The 27,885-nt window shown below is 38.9% G+C and overlaps 1 protein-coding gene across 8 annotated transcripts in view; it reads right to left on the bottom strand.

Moving 5' to 3' along the window:
• Positions 1–27,885, bottom strand: part of mef2cb (myocyte enhancer factor 2cb) — a 238,311-nt gene that overhangs the window by 51,857 nt on the left and 158,569 nt on the right. For 4 of the 8 annotated variants that reach the window (XM_080189151.1, XM_080189147.1, XM_080189148.1 and 1 more), the window contains one exon: positions 4,885–5,028. In XM_080189151.1, coding sequence (XP_080045277.1) covers positions 4,885–5,028 — 144 coding nt within the window. Of the gene's footprint in view, positions 1–4,690; positions 4,829–4,884; positions 5,029–27,885 lie in introns of all 8 variants that reach the window. The other 4 variants (XM_080189153.1, XM_080189154.1, XM_080189150.1 and 1 more) reach the window with 2 other exon arrangements.

Raw genomic sequence — 27,885 nt, 5'->3', positions numbered from 1 at the left:
AAAAGTTTTGCAGCATAAATTTTGTGCTACATTTTTTTTGTTTCTGTAATGGTAAATGTAAGCATTAAGTATCTAAATGCACTGAAATATTTTTTCCTCAATATTTATTTTTAAAATCCTGGTGCGTCTTATAGTCCGGCAACTGTGGCTGCTGTCAGTAGCATAGGCAAACATTTTCTTTGTGAGCAGGCCAAGGGACTTTCATGTTGTTTTATGGTATTCTTGAGACATCAAGCTATTAAAGACATTCATGGCGCATTTGTGCTTTCACTGGTACTATAGCATAACATTTTCACATCATGGACAACAATAAAGCAGTTCTGAATCTGTATGATATAACTTTTCTATAATAAAGGTCAAAAAATAACTTGAAATCTCACAACTGCCAAACCACACTGTTACGCACTGCCTAAATTCCCATCACACACCCAGCAGCAGCTCCTAGTTTCCAGGTCACTTGCCTAGCATTCACATACTGCACCTCATCATCACACACCTTCCATTGAGGCCAGCCTCAACCCAGCTCTTGCAGCCTCCACTTTCTCCAAATTTTCAGTTATGGATGGCACATTGCCCAAACACAGTGCAAAAAAATCAGTGAGATTCTTTTCTCTCTCTTGCAGGACAAAGGGTCAGCAGAGAACTGGTGGGCAGCAGGCATGCCTACATCAACCGAGCCGAAGGAGAAGTTAGCGCCCTGCAACACAGGCTGGCTGCAACCAAACCCACAGCATCTGACATTGCCAAGGGCATTCAATTTGATGGCATATCATTGTCTTGTGTGTCTTCTCAACTCCCTCCTTTAGTTATCTGGCATGACGAGAAAGCTAGAGATCATATAACTATGGACCTCTTTCCAAGATGCTCTCTGACACCCATCAGGAGCAAAGGGATTCTGGAGGGATAATCATTGCCTCCCCCTCTTTCCAGGATAGCCTCTGAATTCCTGGAGGCAATGGCTGTTTGCTCATGGTAATAATATTATGGACAATCAATGCAGCAGTCCAATACAAAATTTGAAAGCTGCTCCACTGTGTACTGGACAATGCGCTTCTGAATGCCTGTTCAGCTGGGTATAATAAAAAATCTCACAACACCAGGTTAAAGTCCAACAACTTTATTTTGTAGAACAAGCTTTTGGAGTGCTGCTCCTGCATCAGGTGAGGAGCAGCACTCCAAAAGCTTGAACTACCAAATAAACCTGTTGGACTTTAACCTGGGGTTGAGAGACTTCTTACTGTACCTATGCCAGTCCAACACTGGCAACTACACATCACATTTGGGTATGGTCAGTGCGAAGGCCTACATTAGATATTCACAGACGAAGATTCTGAAATAAACATCAAATCAGCTGGAATAGCTGTTTGATATCATGATAACAGCATTCTTAATGCTCTGGGTGCATGGACAGCATGCTAGTGCTGGAGCTCTTGCAATGGGCACCATGGGGGCCTGTGCCAGAAGTGGTTAGAAGCAGCTGTAATACTATTCTCTTTCTCCAAGGCTTCAAGCCCAGTGGTGCTTCAAAGTCCAATATTTTAAAAAGTTACCAGTTACAGTTTATTGTTTACTTTTAAGTTAATTTAATTGATAAGTTTTTTTTTACTTTGACCAACCTTAATAATGTAACTTCATTTAAATGCAATAATGCAAGTCTTTTGCTTGTTAACATGCATTTAAAATGATTCAATACCATCTCAATGGCTTTCCACACGAATGTGGTATGGAAATTTTGCAACATATCTTTTATAAGCAGGGCTGTTGCAAACGTACTCAATTTATTTTGGCTGTGTTAATGTTATTTTTGATGGGAGGTTTTGGATTAGAGGCTGTGCCTAAAGTTCATTCAGGGTACCCACATTAAGTCAGGTCTTCAATAGCTCTTTGTTTTTATTTTCTGACCATGTCTTCTCTAAGGTCCACCATTTCAACTTTCCTTAGCAATGTCCTTCCCACCCTTATTTTGTGGTCTACTGGGTGAGGCGATTTGAAATGGTGACACTACGCCATGCATGTGTGGGCTTCTAGCAAGCTGTCATTTTGCTGGTGCCATCCTTCCTGTAAGATGACGCCATCTAATACTTGAATCTGGATGCCCTGCACTTTTTAACCACACTGACCACAGTATGAACTGTCACAAGCTGAAGCTGGAGACAGTAATGTTCATTTTATTTATTTTGTGAAACTTTTCCAATAATTTTTTTTCTCAAATTGAAATATTTACTTATATACCATGTCCTATATTGATTTACAGGACAAAAAACAAATTAGAGTAACAGTTGTAATCACATTGCTGTGTTAGGAGAGAAAAAAAACTTGTATTTACATTCATAATAACAAGCATAGTTGAAAAACAAAGGAAAAAATTAAGCCCAACTTAGCAGACCACACAATATTATAAAGGTGATCACTATGGCGAGCTTATTATTCATGCAACAGTAAGCACATGCAGAAGTTATGTTATTTCTCTCAGTTTTCTGGCTAGGCATATGAATGACTATGAGTGTTGAGGTTTTGGTTTAGTTGTCAACGAAATAGCTTAGTGTTAAGGCAGGAATATAAAATGTTCTTGACGGGACGCAAAGCAATTTTTGTAATCCTGTTAAATCACCCCAGCACACAATGTGTTTGAATTTCATCAACAGGATTCCATGCAAATTGACTCTCTACAGCAAGCAGTTAGCTTTAACCCTTTGAGTACAGATATCAGGTTTAATCTTTTAAAATAAATGTTGTATTTTGAAGTAATATTTGCATTACTTTTAATATTATGAAAAGATATAGAATTGTGTTTACTAATGGACAAATATGATAGACGTTTCTACAGGAAAATATTTATTAGTTTATCCATATTGTCTTTTAATAGGCTTTTAAAACTTTATATAGCTGACAATCATTGATGTGACACTGCATGCATGTCGTGCGTATATTACACAGCAAGATATATCTTTATGTAAAAATGCGTTAATGCCTATGTGCGTATTTACAAAGTTGCTGCATGAAACTCTATTCTTCCTATTAATTGAACAAATACTTAGTAAATAAATCCATGTGGTTAATAGGATGAGAATAAATGTAAAATACGTCCTAATGTTTGGTATTTGTAACCCTGACAACAACTTCCTCACATGCATAATAATAATGACCAGGTGGGTGGTGAACGAAGACAGAGAAGTAAGCTGAGTAACCAGCACTGTCTTTTCATCAAGGGTACCTGGGTTTGAATCTAGGTCAGAAATATAGAAAAAAGTTTTTTTTACAATGGATATTAAAGATCCTGAGTAAATGAAGCAGTGAGAAACTGATCTGAAGTGAATGTTAGTACAGTATGGCATCACAATGAGGTTTGGCACACTCAGCCTTACACTGGTTATATCATTAATATACGTCAGAAGGACACGAAGTAGGTGAGTGAAACAGGCATATTGGGGTACACGTGTTTGCATTGCAAAATTGGCATACTGCTTGAGTACTGGAGCAGGAGGTCACTACCAAATCCAATCTGTGCCATATTTGATCAGTGATTATTGTTGCAATCATCAAGCAAAAGGAAGGTTGAGATGAAAACAGTTCCATTATGTGTTGCTTTTTATTTTGGATGAACAGATACAAATCATTGAGAAAAGAACTTGAGTTACATAATGAAGGCAGAAATTGTCAACTTTTGGTGGAGGGAACATTAATCGCTATTCTGTTAAGTGTAATTTCTACAGTTGCAATGTGGTTGCATGCATTTCAATGACATTTTATAACAAAAATCCTATCTTCACAACAGAATCACGGGTCTATCAACAGGTCAAAATTACATGTAGCAAACTTATAGGCTCTTAAGATCAATGGATTACAGTGAAAAATAACTGTTTTTCTTAAATTATTAAAAATACTGGCTTATGAAGGGTCCTGTGTATTAGCATGTATGAAGAAGACAGTATGGATATGTTTCAATATTTTTTAAAAATGACTGAGAAAGTTATCAGTATTTGTCTTAATTCTTTTCACTCAAACATCCTGTTTGAAAAAAATGTAAGACATTGATACTAACATATGTTGGTAGTGAATGCTCTCTTAGGAAGGGATGGCTATTAACAGATCAGTATTTTCTGAATTATACACAGAAAACACGGTTCCATACCTGTAATCTCTCCTGTGGTTTTAGTAAAAGCCTTATTTATTCTTACTTGGTTCATTTAGAGTTGTACAATGAATTCAAAGGTTTTGCAGATAGACTTCCTGTTGTAGACTATGTTGCAGCCAATTTGCTGTTAATTTTAGACTCTCAGTTCTTCTATTTAACATTTCAGTCAATCACATGCGAATGAGCAATTCAGAAAGCACCTAAAAGCTGCTTTAAAGGGATGACAACTAGCTACTTTAAATGGACTGCAAGTTTCAAAATAATCTACAATCTGGCAATAATTTCACACTGTTGTGACTGTACGAGACGCTATTTTGTTAAAATATTTTTTATTTACAAAAAATCTGAATTATGTATATTGGTGGATAAAATAATAATAAGGAATAAGCTAATAAATAAGGGTGTATTTTGTCCTATTGGAAGGTGACTTGATTGTAAACTACATGTAAATCTGCCTGAAATGCAATTTAATCTGAAAGAAACCTGCACTGAAAGGGTAAAGTAGATTACTGCAGCAGTCATTAGCAGAGCAGCCATCTAACTCATGGTACTTACAGGTATTTTATGATTCCTGATCATATTATCAAACTCTTCATTAATTTTTTTGTATTTTTCTTCAGTGCGTGGGGTGAGAGCGTAAGAGGAGTCAGGATCAGGGCTGTCACAGCCTTTGTTTTCTTTCTTGTTCAATGCCTGCCAGGTTCAGAGAAATATCAAAAGTAAAAATAAAGGAGGGCCCTCGTACTTACACACAATCTTTGCCTGCTGATCATTAGATCAATATCTTCATTTATTTTTCTGCACTTCTCGTCAGACTCAGGGCTGTGACCCACTGAATCGTCTGCGTCTGGGTCTGGGCTGTCACAGCCATTTAGTCCCTTCTTTCTCAACGTCTGAAATACACAATTTGCAAAGTTCAAACTTCTACACAGATCACAAGGGACACACCGGAATAAAGGATGTCTAAGCTCTGAGGGACTTTGATCAAAACTGTAGTCCATTTAAGATCATAGATGGTGAATAAATACTAAATGAAAGAAACCAAACTAATACAACTATATATGAAAGTATCCATATACATTTCATGAAAATACCAATCATCAGTTACAACTTTGTCGTGATTATATTCATAACTATTCACAATAATACAGTACAATTTTTCAGAACCCATTAATTCAACAAATTGAAACAGCCTTTTCTACCTCAAATTTATGCATCTGCCGTTTTATTGATTTTTGAGGGATTAATAGCCATTTAGCTTCAAAACTGATCTTTTTCTTCCATATCAATAGTTCAAAAAACTGTTCCCTGGGAATTTTAACACAATGTTATAAGCAAAATGCACAGAAAGCAAATATTTTGTATTCCTCTCTCAAAATGTATTGAGTGAAGCTAATTTGTTATATTTTTGATTTTGGTTTTGTAACTTCCAAAAACTAAAAAAAAAACTTTTGCCCATCCTTTATGCATTACTAAGAGATGAGTTTTCACATACTTAAAGTCTCTTTGTTTTCAATGAATTCTTTCATCAGGTACTTGCATCAGCAATAGAAATATTCTGTTCTCATCAATTACTATCTTAATTCATTGTTATTCTAGCAACATTTATTTCACCAAGTATTTCTTGAAGCACGCGGAAAAATGAATAAATCATTGGAACAGAGCAGGCAATATCATGGTACGCAACATTCTTCGCCCAATAAATGACACCAAATTTCTTTTTTATTAAGACACCTGGATTTTGATCAGAGTTTTGATGAAATCTTGTTCCGCAGGCAAGCTTTTTTCAGTGATAATGGAAGTGGCAACAGATTTTGCTGTTGTATAAGTTTTGTCCAGTATTGAGTGACCACAGGGATGTGGCAAGTGTCTCACCTCTGCTACTGAAATGCATATTAGTTACTACCTCTGTGGTTTTATCAACTTCTTTCTTTAAGATACATTTGCAAACCATGCAATTCCTATTCAACTTAAGAAATGAAATTATCTGTAGTTTGTACAGTAAATGCATTCATTTTCCATTTACATAAACAAGCTCAAGCACACATACACTCAAAATAATCCTACAAATCAGCAAATAAAATAAAACGATTGCTGTAACAGTTATATGCAGAAACACTGACTCTGAAATTCCAATTGTCTCTCATGTTCCTCTAGGCAACTGCTATAACTTTGAAAAAAAATTTTAGCCAGATCAGCCCCCTTGCTCAATGCTCTTATAGGAACATTGATAGAGTTGGGGATGGGACTTGAGCAAACCCTTTCCTCTGCACTGATCTACTGGCAGAGTGGGAGGTTGCCAGAATTTATGACAGTCATGGGAAGGCAAACACTGGAGATGTGTCTAAAATGGCATCGGGACCCGAACAGTTCAAGTACATGGTGTGTCCTTCCACTGACCCTGCAAATTCTAGCAGGGCCAGTGATGAAGGGGATCATCAGGCACAAACCATGTAGAATTATTAAGAAACTTAGTGAAGATTATGTTAATTGCCATATTGAGAAAATATATCTTGAGCTCACTTCAAACTATCTGGTGTCCATTAGTAATATATCAGTATCTTTGAAAAGATGTATTGACAAGACAACATGTAAAGGATGGCAATTTCTAGTTGTGACCACCTGATGGCCACACACTGATTTGTCAGTTTCCTCTGTTCTTGACTGCAATGTTCTTTCAGCTGCTCTGCTAGTGTCCCCCTTCCTGACATGACCAGCTGTCCAGCAATATTCCATGGTTGACAGGTGTAAATGTCACAGCAGTGATTCCCTCAAAGAATAAATGTTACCAAAAACCTGTTAGCAATTGGCAGTTTTTACAAGAGATATTGCTGGAGGTTTAAATCATCAAAGTAGCAATATTACATAAATCATGACAATATTTACCTATAATCCTTTAGCTAAACTCATACTTAAAACGCATCATAAAATTACGCATCTGTGTCACTTTTATTATGGAATTCTCTAAAATAATTGTGTCAAGTCTGTATAGACAAACTATATTAGTTCTAAAATGTAGGTGCAGGGATTTTACTTCATAATTTTCTACAACTGCTTGAATTTTCTATACGTTGAAGGAGCCATATTTTATCTTTGAAGGCAGACACATGACCTTTTTCAATGAACTACAATTTCAGACCACATATTTGTGAAAATAGTCCTCACGTTCCTCTCAATGAACAAAAATAATGCAGCAGTCAATAACGTAAGAGACAACTCAGCTGAGGCCAAGTTCCAGCAAGTTTCCAGTAAGTCCCTGCTAGACAAACAGCTCGGAATTCTTATGCCATCTCCCCACTGACAGGATTACATTTCCCAGGCGTTCCTGAAACACATATACCATTTTCACAGGGTTTAGTAAGAGCTTGGACCTCGCCACCCGAGAATTCATACGGGGGTGTGGGGGAGGGCCAACTCTGGCATCAAGTGATCTGAAAGCATGCGAGTTGGCTTTGTGTTCTGTCAGAGCTCAGCATTTTACAATCTAACACGTGGCTACATTATTAGCCATCAGCAATTTTACTCATCCAAGATATCCACACCTGTCAGCAAATCTGCACCTGTTGTCTGGGGAAGATCACTTGACAACAACCAATCAGTGCTGACGGTTCAGCTTCATGGCCATAGATGGCTCTATGTCTGTGATGTCTCCAATAAGTATCTCTGTTAATCTCTAAAGGTCCTGATCTGCAGCTTTGTCATTTGAACATTGTCAAAAACACATTCTCCCAGTCGACCAAATATGTCATAACCTCTTGCTTCAGTAACAAAATAAGTAACAAACTAATTTTTGTCTCATTTGTTTTTCTTACCGATCAATGCATAAACACTGTTTGTCATTGCAGTTTTCAAAATACAAAACATTTTTAGACGTTTGACATTCTATAAAATGTTGCTGTATTTCTTCGAAATAGGATACAGTGTGAAATGAGAGAAATGTATAGAATCGTACTATTTATAATAGAGACATGAGATTCAATTATTTAAATTTTGATCGGAAGTAGCACAGCTTCAAAGGTTCAATGTGATCAACTGACTTTGCATTTAATCTTTCCTCAGGAAGAAAACTGTATTAAATCGCTCCCATTTCACAAAGAGACTTGGATTCATTTTGCACTCTGTCATGTGATTTAGAAATTTCTAAAAGCAATTCAAGCACAACAAACTACTTTGATGTGTTTTTTTTTGGTTGAAGAACATCTTTTTAAATGGATTAATAATCATGGACCCACCCCTCCCCCATTTAAATTATAATATTGTATAATACTCAATATAAAACTGTTGCAAGTAAAGAGTATTTTTATTAATGCTTTTAAGAAAACATATTTATTGCATTACTGCAGAGTTCTTCCACTTGTTTGTAAATGACAATGCCAACCGGGTGGAAATCCCCCACACCCCACGCAGTGTATGGTGGTTTGCATTTGGCTGTAGGTAGGATCTTCTGGTTCTACCGAGGTCTGTGGCATTTTGTGGGCTCACCCTTCCTGCTACGAGGGGGCCACCTTCAGTGGAACCAGAACATCCCACCACCAGGAAGGGCCAGAAATTCTCACCCAACATTTCTTGTTTCTAAGGGAAGAATTGATGGAATTTATTTTATTAGCTCATAGGCTTTGGACATCACTGGCAAGGCCAGCATTTATTACCTGCTCCTAATCGCCCTTGAGGAGGTGGTAATGAGTCATCTTTCTAAACTGTTGACATTTTCACTGGGTGGAAAGGCCCGTGGGGGCGGACAATCCATTGGGAGTCCCCAGTTGGCTATCACACCTGGCCAGAAAGGTTGCCATATATTTTAATATCATTAGCGGACTTACCCACTGTATCATTTCCTCCATATTTGGATTCCCCCATGTCGGTAGGATTTATCACAGATGAAATTTTCCCCTAATTGTTAATGCTAGGCTCGGACTGAAAGCCAGTGTGCATCTCCCCAGACGGACAACTGAGTTTTCAAACTGTGGAAATTTTCCCAAAAAAGTTACTGAGCGTCATAACAGCATGAAAACGGGAATCCGCCCTGCTGGTCTTTTCGGCGAGCTGGGTACCACAATTATCCGGCACTCTGTCCATTTTTTTGACAGCTTGGAGCTTTGTGCCCAGTACTAGAAGACAGTTGTGGGGGGGGGGTGCCTAAGTATATTTCAGAGCACTTGGGCACTATTGCATAGGCATCCTGATCTGCCAGTGAACTGGGAGATCTCCTCACCTGCCCCCCACCACATCCTCCCCTACCCCTTCACCCACCCAACAGCATTGTCACCCCTCCACAGTGATACAGGTCACCAGAATCGAGGCATCAGTACCCTCCTGATAAGTTCCCCACCACCCTCCTCCCCCCTCAAGACCCAGCCCTGCACGACCCCCTCGCTCCATGCCTCCACCCTGCATGACCACCCCCTTGTATAACACCCTCTTGCACAATCACCCTCCACCCCACACTTGTGTGACCATCCCCTTGCTTAGGCCCCTCCCCGACACAAGTTCCATGTTATTGTGAAGAGCCCCTCCTCCTGTCATAGCCCCATCCTCATGGATGTCAGACAGGCACTGCCTGATGGGCATTCGCCAGCCATGCCGCCAACCACCCAAGTGCTTTAATGACCTCCAATTCCCCCGGTGTGGCCATGCATCTGGTCCCCGTTATTGCAGAGCAGTAGTCATTCTTGCCAGTGTGACACCTTGCCAGTCTGGTGGGATGCATCTGGGTGCGCACAAGCAGCCATGCTGAACTATGTAAATAGGCTTCAGGCTCTTTCTGGGGCAAAGCCATTCTCGCTAGTAAAATGGGGCCAGGAAGACAGCAATCCAATTCGTGCCCTGTATGAGTCGGATTTTTGGCCTCTCTCACTATCTTCCTGGCTTACCACGCTGATTGGCTGGCTTCAGAGGGAAAATCCAGTTTGAAATACCTGGAGGCTTTTTTATTATCATTTGGTACTTTGCTTGCTATGTAAGAATTTATAAACCAAACGTTTTTGATTTTTAAACATAAAGAAAATTGCAAGTGTAGTCAGGAAAAAAGAAATAATTTTCTCTGAAAGGTTAACAAATGTCACCACCATCCTGACCGCATTTAACATTGCATGATTTCTATGTTCACCTAATAAAATGGAAGAGCAAGTCATATTAAAATGAGAGAGCCCTGCTAGGAATGAAATTCCAGTGAGCAAAGAAAATGTAGGTCACCAAACAGTGCAGTAAAACATGGAGCTCAAAAAACATTCTGATTTACTTATAAAGGTAATAACCTCCTTCCTTATGTATTATTCTTACACTGGAATAATTAAGAAATTGATACCTTTAAACAATTGGTTTTACTGCCTTCCACAGTGCCTTCAGATCTGCTGATTGACATAAGTGACATTGAATCTATCACGTCTATCTCTTTACAGCGCAGAAAACATGAAATATGGTGATGTAATAGCTAGAATTATGAGAATGCATAACTGCAGTTTGCTCAGTTAATAGCTCCCAGCCCCAAGTGAAATTCCAGTTAATTCCCAATGGTTCACTGCCATCGTACTGAACTATACAGGCCAAGAATTCTGCAGTTCAATCTCTTGAGTTAGCTAGTTTCAGCTATTTAATTTTGGAACCTTGGGAAAGATCATAGCAAAGGTTTGTTGTTTCCACAGATAGCCATTTTCCCCCAGAAGTCATCAGATAGAAATCTGGTGCAGAAACTTGGTTGATTTTCCACTCCTAAACCCAGTGAAACTGAGTTTAATTGTAGCAATTGTATCAACAACTTGCTTATTATGCAAATCCTATATAACTCAATAACTGCAATTCTGTTCGCTATGCATAAAACATAGAATCCCTACAGTGCAGAAAAGGCTATTTGGCCCATCGAGTCTGCATTGACTCTCTGACAGATTATTTTTCCCAGGCCCTCTCCCCCGCCCTATTCCTGGAATCCCACACATTTAACATGGCTAATCCATCTCACCGACACATCTTTGGGCACTAAGGGGCAATTTACCTTGGCCAATCCACCTAACCTGCATATCTTTGGACTGTGGGAGGAAACCGGAGCACCCAGAGGAAACCCAGAGGCAGACAGGGAACATGCAGACTCCAGCCAGGGAATCAAGCCTGGTTCCTTGGTGTGGTGAGGCAGCAGTGCTAGCCACTGCTAATTACTGTGCCACTATGCCAGCCAGCAAGGGCTGGATTTTTGCACAACTGATTCCAGATTTCTGCCCCCATTTCCAGTTCCTCAATTTTTGCCAGCAGGGAATAAGGATGGGCAGCTCACACCCTGAACTCCTGACCAGGCCCATTGTGAAGGGGGGCATCTCATAGCAACCCACAATTTTCATGGAATTAGGATCCACAGCTTCTCCATGGCTCTGAAAATCTGGCCCTAGATCTTAAGTCTCAACAGTCGATTATTTCCTTCCATTTACACACACATTAATTTTCTTATACACAGTAAATAGCCAAGAAAAATAAAAATAAAAATAAACATAAAACTGATTGCTTTAATAGCTACACTGAGAAATATCTGGCCTTAAAATCACCTGGTCTCTTAATATAACTCACTAACGATGATATAAAGAATGTCTACTTCAAGAAAACAGTGCTCCAGCAATATTTTTAAACAATGAAAGAAAAAAATAGAATAGAAAACCATATAATATCTTTAAATATATCAATGCAAGTGTCAAATGACTGTGTTGGCCGCTGTGCTCAGATGAAATATCTGGAATTTAGAATCTACTGATGATCATAAAACCACTGTCAGTTATTGGGAAAACCCATCTGGTTCACTAATGCCCTTTAATGAAGGAAATCTGCCATTCTTACCTGGTCTGGCTTACATGTGACTCCAGAGCCATAGCAATGTGGCTGACTCTCAACTGCCCTCTGAAATGGCCTAACAAACCACTCAGTTCAAGGGCAACTAAGGGTGGGCAATAAATGTTGGCCAGCCAGTGATGCCCATGTCCCACAAATGAATTAAAAAAGTGGGCTAACACTACCAATCTAATTTTACACAGTGGTATTTTCCACACACCATTACCAGCTAATATAGACATTTGGCAATGCTTGTTTTACCAGCTAATATAGACATTTGGCAATGCTTGTTAATGAACTATCAATGCTTTCCTCTGCTACGTTCAGTAATTCTGTTTAATGACACCACCAAGCCAAATCTCCGTTTGATGTGGGTAAACTGCAGGTGTGAAGCCCCACCGTAGCTCCCCATGTGCACACACAGCATCATCATAAAAACAGCATCATATAATATATAAAATATTCAAACTCAGGAAGTACAATTTTTAATCAGTTATATAATATGCTTGGATAGGGTAATTCTACTTGGAGATTTTTATTTTTGGAAAATTAAGCTCCAAATATTGCTTGTTCAAGTAGAATCTTACTCAAAATCATAGTTATTAATTTGTAATTAGCAAATGCAACTGCAGAACATGCAGCAAAATATTGGATGGCTAGAAAAATAACAACATTATGGATAGGAATTTGGGATTTCACATGGGTGGGAAGAAAAAACTCACAAGTAAATTATAACCAAAGTAAATGATCATCATAAACAATGGGCCTGATCGGGACTGAGTGTCTATGCCGGTGGGAAAAGGGGAATGTTTTCCACTGTTGATGGCAGCATCTGTCAGTTGGGATTCACCCACCTGAAAAATGGTAATTCTCAAGTGACCAGTTCACTTTAATCTCCATGCCACTCAGTCACCTGGCAGGATTTTAAAACATGCAGCGCACAACTCTGCAGCAGAGATTTTCCTTTCTCTGTGTCAGAAGCTACAGATGTGATCTGATCCCTTTGAAGTCCTCTGACAGAAAGATGTCAATTTCATCTGAGAGTGGGGGGGGTGGTTTCCATTTTGCACAGCTGAACACTGAGCACCAATGTATTTACAAAGCTTTGATTTGAAGTTGCTGAAGCTTCCTGAGGAGCTGAATTCTTTGAAACTCTCTCAATTCCAATAGAACTATTTGATCTCTAACAAATTCAAAGTGCAGTACCTTTAAAAAAGCTTCCACTGACAACTCAATGGAGTTCTATCATCCTCCTGCCACCAGTGTTTATTTTCAATTTCCCTTCATGCTTGAATGCATCTCAAGTACTCCAGTGATCATGACCACAATGTTGACAGAATCTAAGCCTAGTCATTCCTGCTGGTGGGCCATGTGAATGGCAGGAGGCTGGCGAGTGACTGTCAAACCTGCTAATAATAATCAAATTAGTGGATTTGCATAATATTCAGGTTATCCTCGAACTGTGAAGTTCAATACTACACTTCCGAATATTAGAAGCCAATTATCAGTTTGAAGTTTATTTATTTGTGTCACAAGTAGGCTTACATTAATATCGCAATAAAATTACTATGAAAATCCCCTAGTCGCCACAATCCGGCACCTGCTCGGGCACATGGAGGGAAAATTTAGCATGGCCAATGCACCTAACCAGCATGCCTTTAGACTGTGGGAGGAAACTAGAGCATCCAGAGGAAACCCACGCAGACAGGGGAAGAATGTGCAGATTCCACATAGACAGTGACCCAAGACAAGAATCGAATCCGAGTCTCTGGCGCTATAATGCTAACCACTGTGCCACCATGCAGTTTCTAATTCTTGTACAGTATACTGCTGCAGATAATATCAAACTAAGGATTATTTCCTTTTTACCTTATTAACTTTATCTCATCTTAGAATTTCAGATAATATAGAATATTTTGCACCTAAAGGAAACTATTATGAAATCCCTAAAAAAAAGACAAGAGGGCAAATCATTGTCCAAAAGATAACACAGAAACTAGACATTATACTTCAAACTAATTTCTCTAATCTTTCAAATTATTAAACAATAATTTAAAGATCTCATTGTTTCAGATGTTGGCTTTCTTCATTGTTCTTTCATCCCTAAAATTAAACTATTGCACAGACTTAAATTACACAACTTAGCTTAAAATTAAGCAATTCCTTTTTTTCCTCAAGCATGTGGATGTAGAAACCTCTGAGTTATCAATCACCGAGTGTGCTTTATTATGTTTCTTTCATAGCTAATGAGTCCACTTAATTTGTCAAACTATCTATTTAAAAAAAAACAAATCTCAAGCCTGCTGCTTCCAACAATGAATGACTTGAGTTTCTCTCTGTTTTTATAGACATACATCTTCCTCCTCTCTTTTCTGCCTAATATGAGACAGCCCACTCCTCCAGGCTGTTTCCGTAAGTAAATCCCCTTTCACACAGACTGGTCATTAGCCTGACTCATAGGAGAACTTTGGATATGATGGGAGGTTGCCATTCTGCTTTCGTCAGACATGGGCATTTTGCTGGATGTCAACCTAGTATTCAGTGACCTAAAACCTTGTGACTCGAGACAGCAATACTTCCACTAAGCTAAGGTTCATTCCTGTACACATATATGCTGATTATAAAACAATTAAACTGAAGCCATCAAGCAGTCTGATACAGTTACAATAATTGTGCTTCTCAACCAAGAAACAGTCCTCTTTGGGTTATATTTATCCCAGGAGCATTGTCACTGTTGTCACACTGACCATAGGGCATAAACATAATGGAGATATCTTACTTGAGAAGTTGGGTTTGAATTTTAATCAAGGCTCACAGAACCACTAGGTAGAGCATGATGGGGGAAATCCAGAACTACGGGGTCATAGTTTGAGCATAAGGAGTAACACTTTCAGAACTGAGGTGAGGAGAAATTTCTTCACCCAGAGGGTGGTGAATATCTGTAATTCACTACCACAGAAAGTAGTTGAGACCAAAACTAAGTTGAGGAGGAACTTCTTCACACAAAGAGCTGCGAATCTGTGGAATTTCCTGCCCAGTGAAGCAGCTAAGGCTACCTCATTGAATGTTTTTAATGCAAGGATAGATACATTTTTGAACAGTAAAGGAATTAAGGGTTATGGTGAGCAGGCAGGTAAGTGGAGCTGAATCCATGAAAAGATCAGCAGGCTCGAGGGGCCAGATGACCTACTCCTGCTCTCAGTTTTTATGTTCTTAAGGCATTGTTTGATTTCAAGTAGAGAGTAGATATAACTCTATAGGGCAAAAGGGATCAAGGAATAATGGGGAAAGGAGGGATCAGGATATTGAATATGATCAGCCATGATCATAATGAATGGCAGAGCAGGCTTGAAGAGCCAAATGGCCTATTCCTGTTTCTAATTTCTATGTTTCTAAGTGTACAAAACTTTAGCCTCAAGGAGTCATGTTTATTTTGAATTTTCCTTCTCTCAAAATGAGTGGCTGCAAAGTAAATAGTGGTTATCTATTTGCTGATTTGTATCAGAGCTTATTTGCAAAAAATATAGATGCTTCTGCATCTTTGCTCATAATTTTTGCTATCATATCGGATAAGGTTAATAATCTAAATGATTCTACGCACTTCAACAACATCTTCTTTCACTTTCCCCAAGCATAGCAATTTTCATTTAACAGTATTTGCCTAAAAACAGGAAAAAGAAATGTTGAAATATAATGTACTTGGAAAAATACAAACAAGAAAATAAAGCACAGAGCAACTGAAAAAAAAACTTGTTTGATGTGTTGTCCTAAACAAGAAGAATTTTGCTCCTTCTCATTCTTTCCCTCTGAGCTCTGGTTCCAATAAAACAACTGCTTTGTATTTTTCTCACTTGGCTCCCCCATGTCAGGCAGTGCTCTGTGCCAAGCTGAATGCAGACATGGTGTTCTACATCCACATCATCTGTATCTTTCAGTTCAAGATTTGTAGTTGCAAGTATCGGCTGCATGCCTGACCCTAAATATGCTGCTAGCTCATCCCCTGCTATCTGAATGTAAGCCAAATTCTGCAGATGTTGGAAAGCTGAAACAAAAACAGAAAATGCTGGGGAAACTCAGCAGGTCTGACAGCACCTGTGGAGGGAGAAACAGTATTGACGCTTCACGTCTGTATGACTCTGCTCCAGAGTTAAAGAGAGGGCAAAATATGATGGATTTTATACTGCATCAGAAGGCATGGAACAGATAAAAGGTCAGTGATAGGTAGATGCTGGGAAGAGATTTCAAAAAGATGTGTAGGGCACGAGACAGAAGAAGCACTAATGACGCTGTGAAGGACCATAAAAGTTGCTGGTAGTGGCATAAAGATAAGATAGAAGAATGTGTTATTAGGAGAGCAGAGTGCTCAGTGAAAGCAAAACTTAACAAGAAGTGACAGATGGCTCAGTGGGGGGAGGGGGAGGGGAAGGAGAGGGGAGGGTTTGTATTGGAACAAAAATGATGTAAGGCAAAGATTACAGTCTAAAGTTGTTGATCTCAGTGTTGAGTTCTGAGACCTGTATTATGTTGAATTGGTTTGCTGTGGGTGTCACTGGAACTTGTGAAGGCTAAAGGTGGACACGTGGACAGGAGAGCAAGATCGTGGATTGAAATGGTAAGCACCAGGAGGCTAGGATCATGCTTGTGGACTGAGTGAAGGTGTTCGGCAAAGTGGTCACAGTTTACGTTTAGTTTCCCCAGTATAGAGGAGAGGTTCCTCCCCCTCCTCCACTGGGCCATCTGTCACTTCTTAAGTTTTGATTTCACTGAGCACTGACCTTTGTTCTCCTATTAACACATTCTGCTTTCTTACTTTTCTGCCACTATCAGCACTTTCTATACTCTTTCACACTGCTACTAACGCTGCTGCTGTCTCATGTCCTTCAGATCTTTGTTGCAATCTTTCCTACCTCCCATGTATCACTCTCCTTCACTTACTCTTTACACTATATATAAATAATCCTCACTTCTCTTCATCTCATTAGCTTTGAAGAGAAGTCATACAGATTTGAAACGTTATGTTTTTCTCTCTGCAAATGCTGCCAGACCTGCTGAATTTCTCTAGCATCTTTTTTATTCCTACCATCTCAAGCCATCACTGGCCTTTCGTGGCAAATACTTCAAGGCTTCAATGGCCAATGTTGTTCCTCTGTTTAAGAAGGGTAGCAAGAATAATCCAGGTAATTACAGGCCAGTGAGCCTTACATCAGTGGTTGGGAAATTATTGCAGAGAATTCTTGAGACAGGATTTACTCCCACATAAAAATATGTAGATGCATTAGCAAGAGGCAACATGGTTTTGTGAAGAGGAGGTCGTGTCTCACGAACTTGATCAAGTTTTTTGAGGAAGTGACGAAGATGAATGATGAGAGTAGAGCAGCAGATGTTGTCTACATGGACTTCAGTAAGGGCCTTCGACAAGGTCCCTCATGGCAGACTGGTGCAGACGGTGAAGTTGCATGGGGTCAGAGGTGAGATGGATACAGAACTGGCTCGGTCAAAAAAGTCATGATGTGGGTATGCCGGCGTTGGACTGGCGTAAACACAGTAAAAAGTCTGACAACACCAGGTTTTAGTCCAACCTATTTATTTGATAATATACTCACAAGCTTTCGAGGGACACCCGACGAAGAGGGTGTCCCTCGAAAGCTTGTGAGTATATTATCAAATAAATAGGTTGGACTAAAACCTGGTGTTGTCAGACTTTTTACTCGGTCAAAAAAGATAGAGGGTAGCAGTGGAAGGGTGCATTTCTGAATGGAGGGCTGTGACAAGTGGCGCTTTTCAGGGATCAGTGCTGGGAACCTTTGCTGTTTGTAATATATATATATATATAAATGATTTGAGGAAAATGTAACTGACTTAATTAGTAAGTTTGCAGATGACACAAAGTTTGGTGGATTTGCGGGATAGTGATGAGAACCATCAGAGGAGACAGCAGGATTTAGATCAGTTGGAGGCTTGAGAGGAGAGGTGGCAAATGGAATTTAATCCAGACAAATGTGAAGTAATGCATTTTGGAAAGTCTAATACAGATAGGAAAATATACAGTTAATGGCAGAACCCTTAACAGTATTGATAGGCAAAGGGATCTGGGTGTACAGGTACATAGGTCACTGAAAGTGGCAACGCAGGTGGAAAGATGGTCAAGAAGGCATATAGCATGCTTGCCTTCATCGGGCAGGGCACTGAGTTTAAAAATTGGCAAGTCATGTTGCAGCTTTATAGAACCTGAGTTAGGCCGCAAATTGAGTATAAATATTCAATTCTGGTCGCCGCACTACCAGAAAGACGTGAAGACTTTGGAGAGGGTACAGAAAAAATTTGCCAAGATGTTGCTTGGCTTGGAGGGCATTAGCTATGAGAGGTTAGGGAAACTTGGTTTTGTTCTTACTAGAATAACGGAGGTTGAGGGACGACCTGATCGAAGTCTACCAGATTATGAGGGGCATGGACAGTGTAGATAGTCAGAAGCTTTTTGCCAGGGTGGAAGAGTCAATTATTAGGGGGCATAGGTTTAAGGTGCGAGGGGCAAGATTTAAAAGAGATGTACGAGGCAAGTTTTTTTTACACACAAACGATGGTGGGTGCCTGGAACTCGCTGACGGGGAGATAGTGGAAGCAGATACGATAGTGAGTTTTAAGGGGCATATGGACAAATACATGAATAGGATGGGAATAGAGGGATATGGTCCCTGGAAGGGCAGGGGGTTTTACTTAAGTTGGGCAGCATGGTCGGTGCAGTCTTGGAGGGCTGAAGGGCCTGTTCCTGTGCTGTAATTTTCTTTGCTCAATGTCCTGATTTGGGACAACCAAAATGGCACACTGCAACTTGCTGAACCTTTGTACGTTACACTACTTAACCTGCTTTTTTGTACCTTTTCCTTCATTTTTCAGGTATTCTTTGCGCATGCTGCAAAATGTTCAGGTTATTATTCTGAGTCTTCAGTCGTCTGACACCTGTTTTATTTTACTCTCCTTTCCACAAATTTATTGTATTGAATGCAAAATAAGATTAGAAACAGATGAGAACAAAAGCAGGAAAGTATCATTTACTGAAGCTAGTTTTAACACTCCAAAGCTACACAATAACTCAAATTTATGTGCAATGCAACAACAGTTAGGTATTGGCTTCCATCAAGAACATCAAAGTGTTACACATTTGTACAATACTGGCAATGCTCACAAGACATGAGGAAGTGTACACATGGCAGCATTTTTATGTACTTTGATTCAAATTCCAGTAATGCTATTCCAATATGTTACTTTGAAGAAGCATGCTGACTTTTTATCTGCAAATCATTTCTTTCATTTAAGATAGCTGGGTATAAAGTTCAAAAACTATCGGGTAATTCTCCCATCCTGCTGTGCTGCTTTTGTAGTGCGGCAGGCGAGGAGACTCGGGTGGAGGCCATTTCATGGGCTCCCCGCTGGGCATCATGACCTCTGCACATCTCTGGCAGCCAAATTTCTGGCGCCATCAGTAGGTTATTTAATACTAATTTCAAGTATCATTAGTGAGCCCGGGACTGAAATTTCCAGGCCTGCTAGCATCGCCCTCCAGCTCCGCCAGGAGTGTTTAGTGTAGCCCCCACTTTTGGAAAGCTGGCAGCCCGACGCCGCTGGAGTGAGGGGGAGACAATTGAGGCCACCTACGTCCACCCACCCCCCCCCCCCCCCCAAGATGGTTGGGCACAGGGGGGTGCGCTCTGGGCAGTGCCAACCTTGGCCCCCCAGCACTGTCCAAGAGGTGAAGTGGCATTACCCAAGGGGCACCTTGGCACTGCCCACTGGGCATCAAGCAGTACCAAATGTGTGGGGCGGGCCTCTGTATTTGGGCTGAGTGACAGAGGGAGGCCAGCAATCTGGGCTGCAGCTGGACGGGGAGGAGATCAGAAGACCGTGGCATCGAGGCTGGCCTGGGCATGTTCGGGACAGGGGTGGGGCAGAGATCAGGCCATGGGGCCTGAAGACTGGGGAGGGAGCAGTGATGTGGGGTTCGCAGAGCTGGCCAGTGATTGGGAGGTTGGCAGTGCGGAGTCACTGTGCATGCGCCGATCTCAGTGTTATGCTGCCAGCTTCCCCAGCGGGAATAGGCTCTGCCCATTGATTTTCAGCATGATTCACCCTGAGGCACTCTGCAGTGCACAGTGTGGGAGATTTATTTTGAAAATACTCCAGTTTTTATGAAAATTTGACATTTTGAATTTTTGGGGGAGAATTGCCCCCTATGTATCCCCTCCTCAAACTAAAGTGCCTGCATGTGGTGCAATAATCTTAAACACAACTAAGATTGTCTAAGCATCTTAAGAAAAATATGCTAGAATGAATGGTTTGTGCAGGCTTTAAGAATACAATACTAAACTTAAAAACTTCTAATGTGAAATATATTTCAGCAGTTATTAGTTACAAAATGGATGTACATTTTATCTTCAGTGAGTGGTCATTTTTCAGAATGTGTCACTAAATTCTGGAATGATGGTGGGTATCAAGGATAATAGATCGGCTCCACCAGGTTATCGCTGTGAGGAAGTTTCAATGCAATCTTCATTTTCTCAATTTTTTTCTGTTAAACTAAAGCTTCATAAATGGCCATCTTATATCTTGTGCTAATAGTCATTTTTCATCTCAGCACTAACACAATAAGATCTGGAAATTATTTAATCATGGAGCCCAACCTATCTTCAGATGTTCTCCTAAAAGGCATTGGTGGGCAGTGATCAGCAGCAGAAATAAGGCTGATGTCCCTCCGACCTAGTTATGGAGCACGTTTACCCCGGAGATATTTTGAACATTGCCTATTTAAAGGGAGCTATTAACATTTGCATGGGGTTCAAACAAAGAGAAAATGATAAGCATATGTTTTAAAACTTAGAAATTAAGAAAGCAATTGAAATTGCCCCTTATTTTAAAGATGGTCAGTTCCAAAATAAAATGACAACAATCCAAGCAGTTTTACAATAAGGTAGTATCAAAATGGTCTTAATGGAAATAATTTGCTCTTCTTTTGGAAGATCCAAAATATAATCGCTTGCAGGTCTCATGACAAGGAAGCAGCATTGGAATTCATTCCTCAATAGCTGTGAATACACCACACTAACACAATACAATCCAGTGTACAGGATAAAGAAATTGCTTGAGGTCTATTTCATTACAAAGAGCAGCAGGGGGTCAAAGCAGGAAGAACAAATACTTTAGATCGTTTTGGAAAAAAAGGACTAGTGGGATCCAGGCACACAGACATTAGGACCACAGTTCTTTCTATGGCACTCCACATCAATTATTGGCTTTGTCACTAAAGCCTTATCACAAATGCCCTACAGGATGGATCTGAAACTATAGGCAAAGGGTACCGATACATTTGACCCTCTGAACGACAGTGACATTTACACACCCAATAGTTCATAATGCAATGATGCTTGATTATTCACACATTGATTTCTAAATAAATGTTTAGCTCTATTTGTACTTCTTAACCCATTACATGTTAACTAAAATTATTTAGCAGTTTTAGCAATTTAGTGGCTAACATCTACCTCCCCTGGACGCATAAAATTCTGCAGTTTATTCAGTTAATGTCTTTCTTGGTTTATTTGCTTGTTCAGTAACTATCTTGAATTATAGCTTATATTCTCCAAGTTTATTTTTATGCAATCTTCTTGTGTTTAATGAAAATGTTCTGCACTGCCTATATATATTTGCCTAGTTGAGCCTATTTTGTCTGTCTGTTTTCTCCCCTATTCTGCACTTCACGTCCTCTTGTAGCAGAGAGGACAATGTGACATAGATAGAGGTTATCCATAACTGGTGCCATTTTGTGACTATCTAACTGAAATCACAATTCAGTTTGGCTAATGGAACTATATTTTCTCACTGTTCCTATTTTGACTGCTCTTTAATGTTTTTAAAATAGTAGAAATGACAAATTGGAAGAGAAAATTATAACGCTGTTCAAAATATTAGTTCACAACTAGAAATCCTAGCTTGGAAATGTAGGGTTTGTAATTACTATCATAAATGTATTTAACCCTTTCCTAATTTAAAAAAAAGTTTTATTCTATTTTAACGTAAGAATTAGCAGGTTAATTTTAAGCTGATAACATTACAATAAAAGTGACATCAGCAGCCTAGAAAAACAGAAGAAAATGGAAGAAAAGTAATGGCTGGATATGTAATATTACCAACATCAACTTGATTTTAATTCATTTATGAGTTAAATAGATTACCCGACATAAGTAAAAATCTATGTAACAGAATCATCTATTCAGCAGCCTGCTAAACAAAGCATTATGCAATAATAGCAAAAAGATGTCTGTAAATTTGAGAGTTTATCCTGCTTGGGATTGTTCTGAAACAAAGTGCAGATGGGTGCTAAAATAATTGCTATTTGCATATCTTAGAATGCATTACTTTTGTTAGATTAGTAGCTTTTGAAAATCAGTGAATAAACAAAAACAGGACAAGTTATATAAAATAAGAGGGCAGACAAAGAGCAAATGAAATATGTAGTGAATTTCTTAAAATACTAAACATTTTCATTGTTTCAATAGTGTGGACAAAGCGATGCTGCTTTTAAATCATACATTCTGCTGCAATGATTAATTGATTAAATCAAAGGCCCAATTATGAATGATAAGCCTGATTAAAACATATTTTATAGTGTATTTGCTGGGCAGGAAATTGTGCTTTTCAGCTATATACTGTGTGTTAATAATGGTAAACAGCTATTTAAACACACATACAAAAGAGTGCAACAATTTTCTACAATTGCTATTTGTGATGTTTGAAGCTAAATGCATATTTTATGCTTAGAAACTGCACTGTATTTGTTTTATCTAATGCCCTTTCTGAATCTAAAATCTGTGTTTCACTGCTGTGCTGCTAAACAAAAAAAACTGTATCCTTGGGCTAAAAGACTTATTGGCACCCAGAAGTCTGAAGAGTGGAGTTGGAGACTGTGGCTTTTTTCAAGGGCACTTTATCATTGCCTATGTTCTCAGAGGAATCGCTGAATGAATAGAGCAGGATCAGAGAAACTGCTACTCCACGCCCATTCCTTTTCCATTCTCCTTGGCAAAGCACAGAGCTCACTAATTTTAGCTGCACCAGATCCTATTTTTAGGATACTACCGGTTATGAGGCATTTCTTAGCAAAAGAATAAAAATACAAAAGGGGGAGAACTCCCATTCTCATAATTTGAAACAAGCCTACGATCTGTTAACTCCAGGCACTTCATCTGCTTCCAATCTTAGAAAAATAAAGACTATTCAGAGTTCAGAGATTTAAAAATAAACTTGCCCTCTGGCAGGCTGGCCAAAAATACTGAAAACGACAAGCTTTTACTGTGTGAAATAGCAACTAGAAAACAAAGAACTGACTTTACTTGGGAAATGCAGAAAATGCGAGAACGCAAGTTATAATTATGGGCTGTGTAAGATATTCTTGCATGCTTGGCTTCTAATGTAGTAAGATCTTTTTTGTTCATCAGGACTTTCGCTTCTCTTAAATTTTATATATTGTATTTTGAGAGATAGTGCCTACCACATTGTGAGATAAAACAGTCTAAACTGCTGAAGTTATCTAATGGTATCATTTGATTAGAAACAGTAGTTAATTTGAACTGTGGAACTCCATCCTACGATTATTTTGGCTTTAACTCTTGCTTATGGCAAAAAAGACTCAAGATGAGAGCTTACTAACTGCTGAAAAAGAAATCTCCTAAAGCTCTTAGTGTAATAACCGTGAAGTACATAATGCTAATGACTTGAGATAAACCTCCTTAGTCCCACAAAAGCTGATTCAATGCATAATCCTGTTTAATTCATTTCCAGTCAAAATCTGTGAACAGGACGAACGTGTGGAGGACCAAATTATCCAAAAGTATCTTTCCTGCTAAAATTACAACTCATGCCGCACCCCAGCAAGCCAAAGCAGAGCTATTTTTTATGATTTACAAGGGTGACATAGATTACAAACAAAGTTGGATTTGTGAAATAGTGCTCATGTTTAATGGGAAATTACACAAAAATTTCTTAAGTATTAAAGCCCAAATCCCAAAACCCCCCAAAAATGTTTTACTCTAAAGATATTGTTTTCCATGCACTAGATGGCTCCAGTACACTTTAAAAGATGTCCAAATAGCAGCGTATTGATGCCGTTCAAAAGGTTTGACTTTTTTTATTAAGAAAAAATCAGTTTTTACACATTTATAAGTCTATCCCCACAGTCTTCTCCTGTAAATACAGTGCAAATAATGTAGCTCCTTAGCCTATTTTTGTGGTCATACTCCATAAAAAACATAAATTTGACTTCACGGATAACATAAATTTGACTTCACGGATAATATAAATTTGACTTCACAGTTTACGTGCTTTTGCTTTTGAGGTGTCTCTTTACCAATTTTATTCCCATACTAATGCATACATATACATGTTATAGAAATTACAGCACAGGAGAATCTCTTTAGCTCACTGCGCCTATGCTGCTGCTAAGACTCTAAATGGAGCTATGTAATCTGACTTCTCTCCCACTTCCTCTAATACTTTTAATTTGTTCCCTTTTAAAAATTTTATCCAATTTCCTTTGAAGTGATCTTGTAACCTCTGTCTCATAGAACTTGTAGTGAAACACTGCATGTCCTGGTGACCTTGTAAAAGTTTACAGAATCATAGAAATTTCAACACAGAAGGAGGCCATCTGATTCACTATATTTGTGTTGGTGTTAACACCATACTAGACCTCTTCAGCATAATCTCAAATCTCTGCTTTGTCATCATACTCTTTACTATTTTTCTTCTACACATGAAAACTATTTAACCTATATTCTGTGGTTGAGTGGTGCAACTTCATCTGCTATAAAACATTTTATATTCTAATAGACCTTTGCATTGAAATAATTCCTCCAATTTCCCCCTTTTTATGCTTTTAGTATAGTTTTAAAGTTTATTTATTTGTGTCACAAGTAGGCTTACATTTATGCTGCAATGAAGTTACCGTGAAAATCTCTTAGTCTCCACATTCTGGTCCCTGTTTGGGTATACAGAGAGAATTTAGCATGGCCAATGCACCTAACTAGCATGTCTATTGGACTGTGGGAGGAAAACGGAGCAGCCCCAGGAAATCCACGCAGACACAGGGAGAACATGCAAACTCCGGACAGAATTGAATCTGGGTCCCTGGTGTTGTAAGGCAGCAGTATTAACCAATTTGCCACTATGCTGCCGCCTAATATATCTAGTACAATAATTTTCTCTGTTATCCTGTCAAAACCTGTCAATATTTTGATCACTTTTATTAAATTTCCCTTGCTCTCCTAATTGTTCTAGGAGAATCAGTTCTAGTTTGCAAGTCTCTCATGATGTGTGTCCTCTTAATCATGGTATCATTCAAACCACTGTGGAGTGCAACTTTTCATTAGCCTCAATGTTTGTTTTATAATTGGTTATCTAAAATTGCACATTATAATCTTGTTCACATTCATCGTTACCTTCTTATGTGTGTTTTCATTGTATGTATTCAAATTCCTAAATCAAATTTGTGATTTTTATGGTTAAGAATGATGAGAATTTGTTTCTGTGATTTTTATTATTTCCACAGTACATTGCTGTGAAAAATGACTTAAGAATTCACATAGTTTTAATTTCTTATTGATTTCTTACATTAATTTTGCACCATTTCCAACTGCCTAACAGTATGTGCTCCAGTAACTTTCCTCTTTATTGTACAGCTGTCTTCGCCTTCTAATACCTTTTAACAACTGGGCAATTCCAGTATCAGAGTAGCCACAACAGGATTTCATGATTATTTTGATTCTTGAAAGGCAATAAAATAAATTCAAACAGCTCTAGAAATGTATATTTTTATTTGTATTGTGGAAAAAAAACTCTTCGGATTTCTAAGTGGCATTATAAAACATATTACCTCAGCAGCATATCATTAGCATTTTGACCTTTACAAATAATTAACAGAGATCTCTTTCATCTCATTCAGAAGTTCTTACCAGGTGACCGAGTTGCAGCACGATGTAAGGCTAACCACTGGGCTGCTAGCTTTGACGGGGATTATGCAGGCTAAAACAATCAGGATGATGGGATTGTTGGATTGCTCTCAGCTCTGAAACACTGTTCATGTGGCATGTCATGCATGAGCAACCCATGTCACCATAATTCTGTATATTCCTCAACCTACAGGTACTGAAAAGAAAATCATCCTAATGCACAGGATCATAAGTTGTACTTTCTGATCTTTCTATATAGGAGCGTCTTTTCTGGAGCTTCATTAGTCAAACTCATTTCCTGCTATTAAACGGTTTTACTAACCATCTTTGATTCATGGTTTCTGGCTATGAATATAATTAAGCAAAATTCCACACAAACCAATGGACTGTACAGTATACAGTGCAATGTTCCAACACTAAATAGCGCTCCCCCTCCTATGTTTTGAGAAAAGATTGTGTTCCCCATAAATGGTGGTTTTTACATTCAGTCATAAATAACAGTTAGAACTGTACATTCTGATCCCAAATAGCACCCTAAACCACTAACCCTAAACAAGAGCTCCATTGATGTTAGTGTTTTTTTTGTAATCAAAAGACACATGCAACTATTGCCATTCTGAAAACTATTCTAAGATTCTAAAAAGACACAACAAGTATTTGTGCAGAAAATTAAATACATTTAATAAGAACTGCAAGTGAATCAAATAACAATGACTGGGTGTGTTGTCGCCCTTACTGTAGGATGTAAGTTCTTTTACGAATATATGAAGCGACTTTATTACTTTTGCTTGTACGTATTCAGGACAACCAATAGCTTCTTGAGCTATTGCATGCATTTTAATTGTTAAATTTGTAGTTTATTAATGTCACAAGTAGGTTTACATTAACTCTGCAATGAAGTTACTGTGAAAATCCCCTCATTGTCACACTCAGGCACCTGTTTGGGTACACTGAGGGACAGTTTAGCATGGCCAATGCACCTAACCAGCACGTCTTTCGGACTGTGTGAGGAAACTCACGCAGACAGGGGGAGAATGTGCAGACTCCACACAGGCAGTGACCTAAGCTCAGAAATGAACTGGGTCTCTGGCACTGTTAGGCAGCAGTGCTAACCAATGTGCCACCATGCATTCCAATGTTTCCATCAATGTTTTCAGTAGGGATAAAAGATAAGAATTTTATATTTTTCATATTTCAAAACTGGAGCAACTCTCCTGTTAATCTGTTAGGATTAACATTTCTGACTATGGGCACAGTTGTCCCACCTACTGATCTCATTTCTCAATTAGTCTGTGACTTTTAGATCTGCTGCTCCATCTTATCATTTATTTCAGTAACAAAATAACTAAAAGCTTTATCAAGGCCAAATTTTATATGTTGGCTACGTGTTAACTTACTTGAAGTAAGTTTCAAAGGAATAATTTTATTACCCTAAGCACTGTGCATACAGTTGAGGTGATCTAGTTATGCATATATGCGTGCCCATGTAGTGTGTTTATAGATGTGGTGATGTGGTGGTCAGCACCATGCAACGTAATAAATATACTGCTGCATTCTAAGTACAAACTTAACATAAACATATAAATATGCGAGAATATCTGTACTAAACATAACATGGTAGGTTTATTTCTGTCCATTCATTGATGTGATCCTGCAGTTTGCTACCTGTACCACATGGTTTGCCATTGATTCCTTTCAGTGACATTACAAATTATTTTCAGCATTTGTACCAAGGGGCCTGATTTTGCCATCAGGTTGTGCCCGATTTTTGGCGCGGAAACTTGGTAAAGTTGGGCGTGAAGCGAGTAGCGCAATCTGCGACCGCCTCTTTGCCAGTTCCCCTTTACCAAGGGCCTAAAATGGCTGCCGTCGGCACTATGCCCAAAATGGGCGCGACATCAATTAAATGCACGTAAATGCATTTAAATTGACTTAATGGGCTGCAGGCCC

Source organism: Carcharhinus amblyrhynchos, chromosome 5, assembly GCF_965287045.1.
Source record: "Carcharhinus amblyrhynchos chromosome 5, sCarAmb.v2.hapA, whole genome shotgun sequence".
Lineage (NCBI taxonomy): Eukaryota > Metazoa > Chordata > Chondrichthyes > Carcharhiniformes > Carcharhinidae > Carcharhinus > Carcharhinus amblyrhynchos.
The sequence above is the reverse complement of the archived record's forward strand: the minus strand, read 5'-3'. Positions and strand labels throughout refer to the sequence as shown.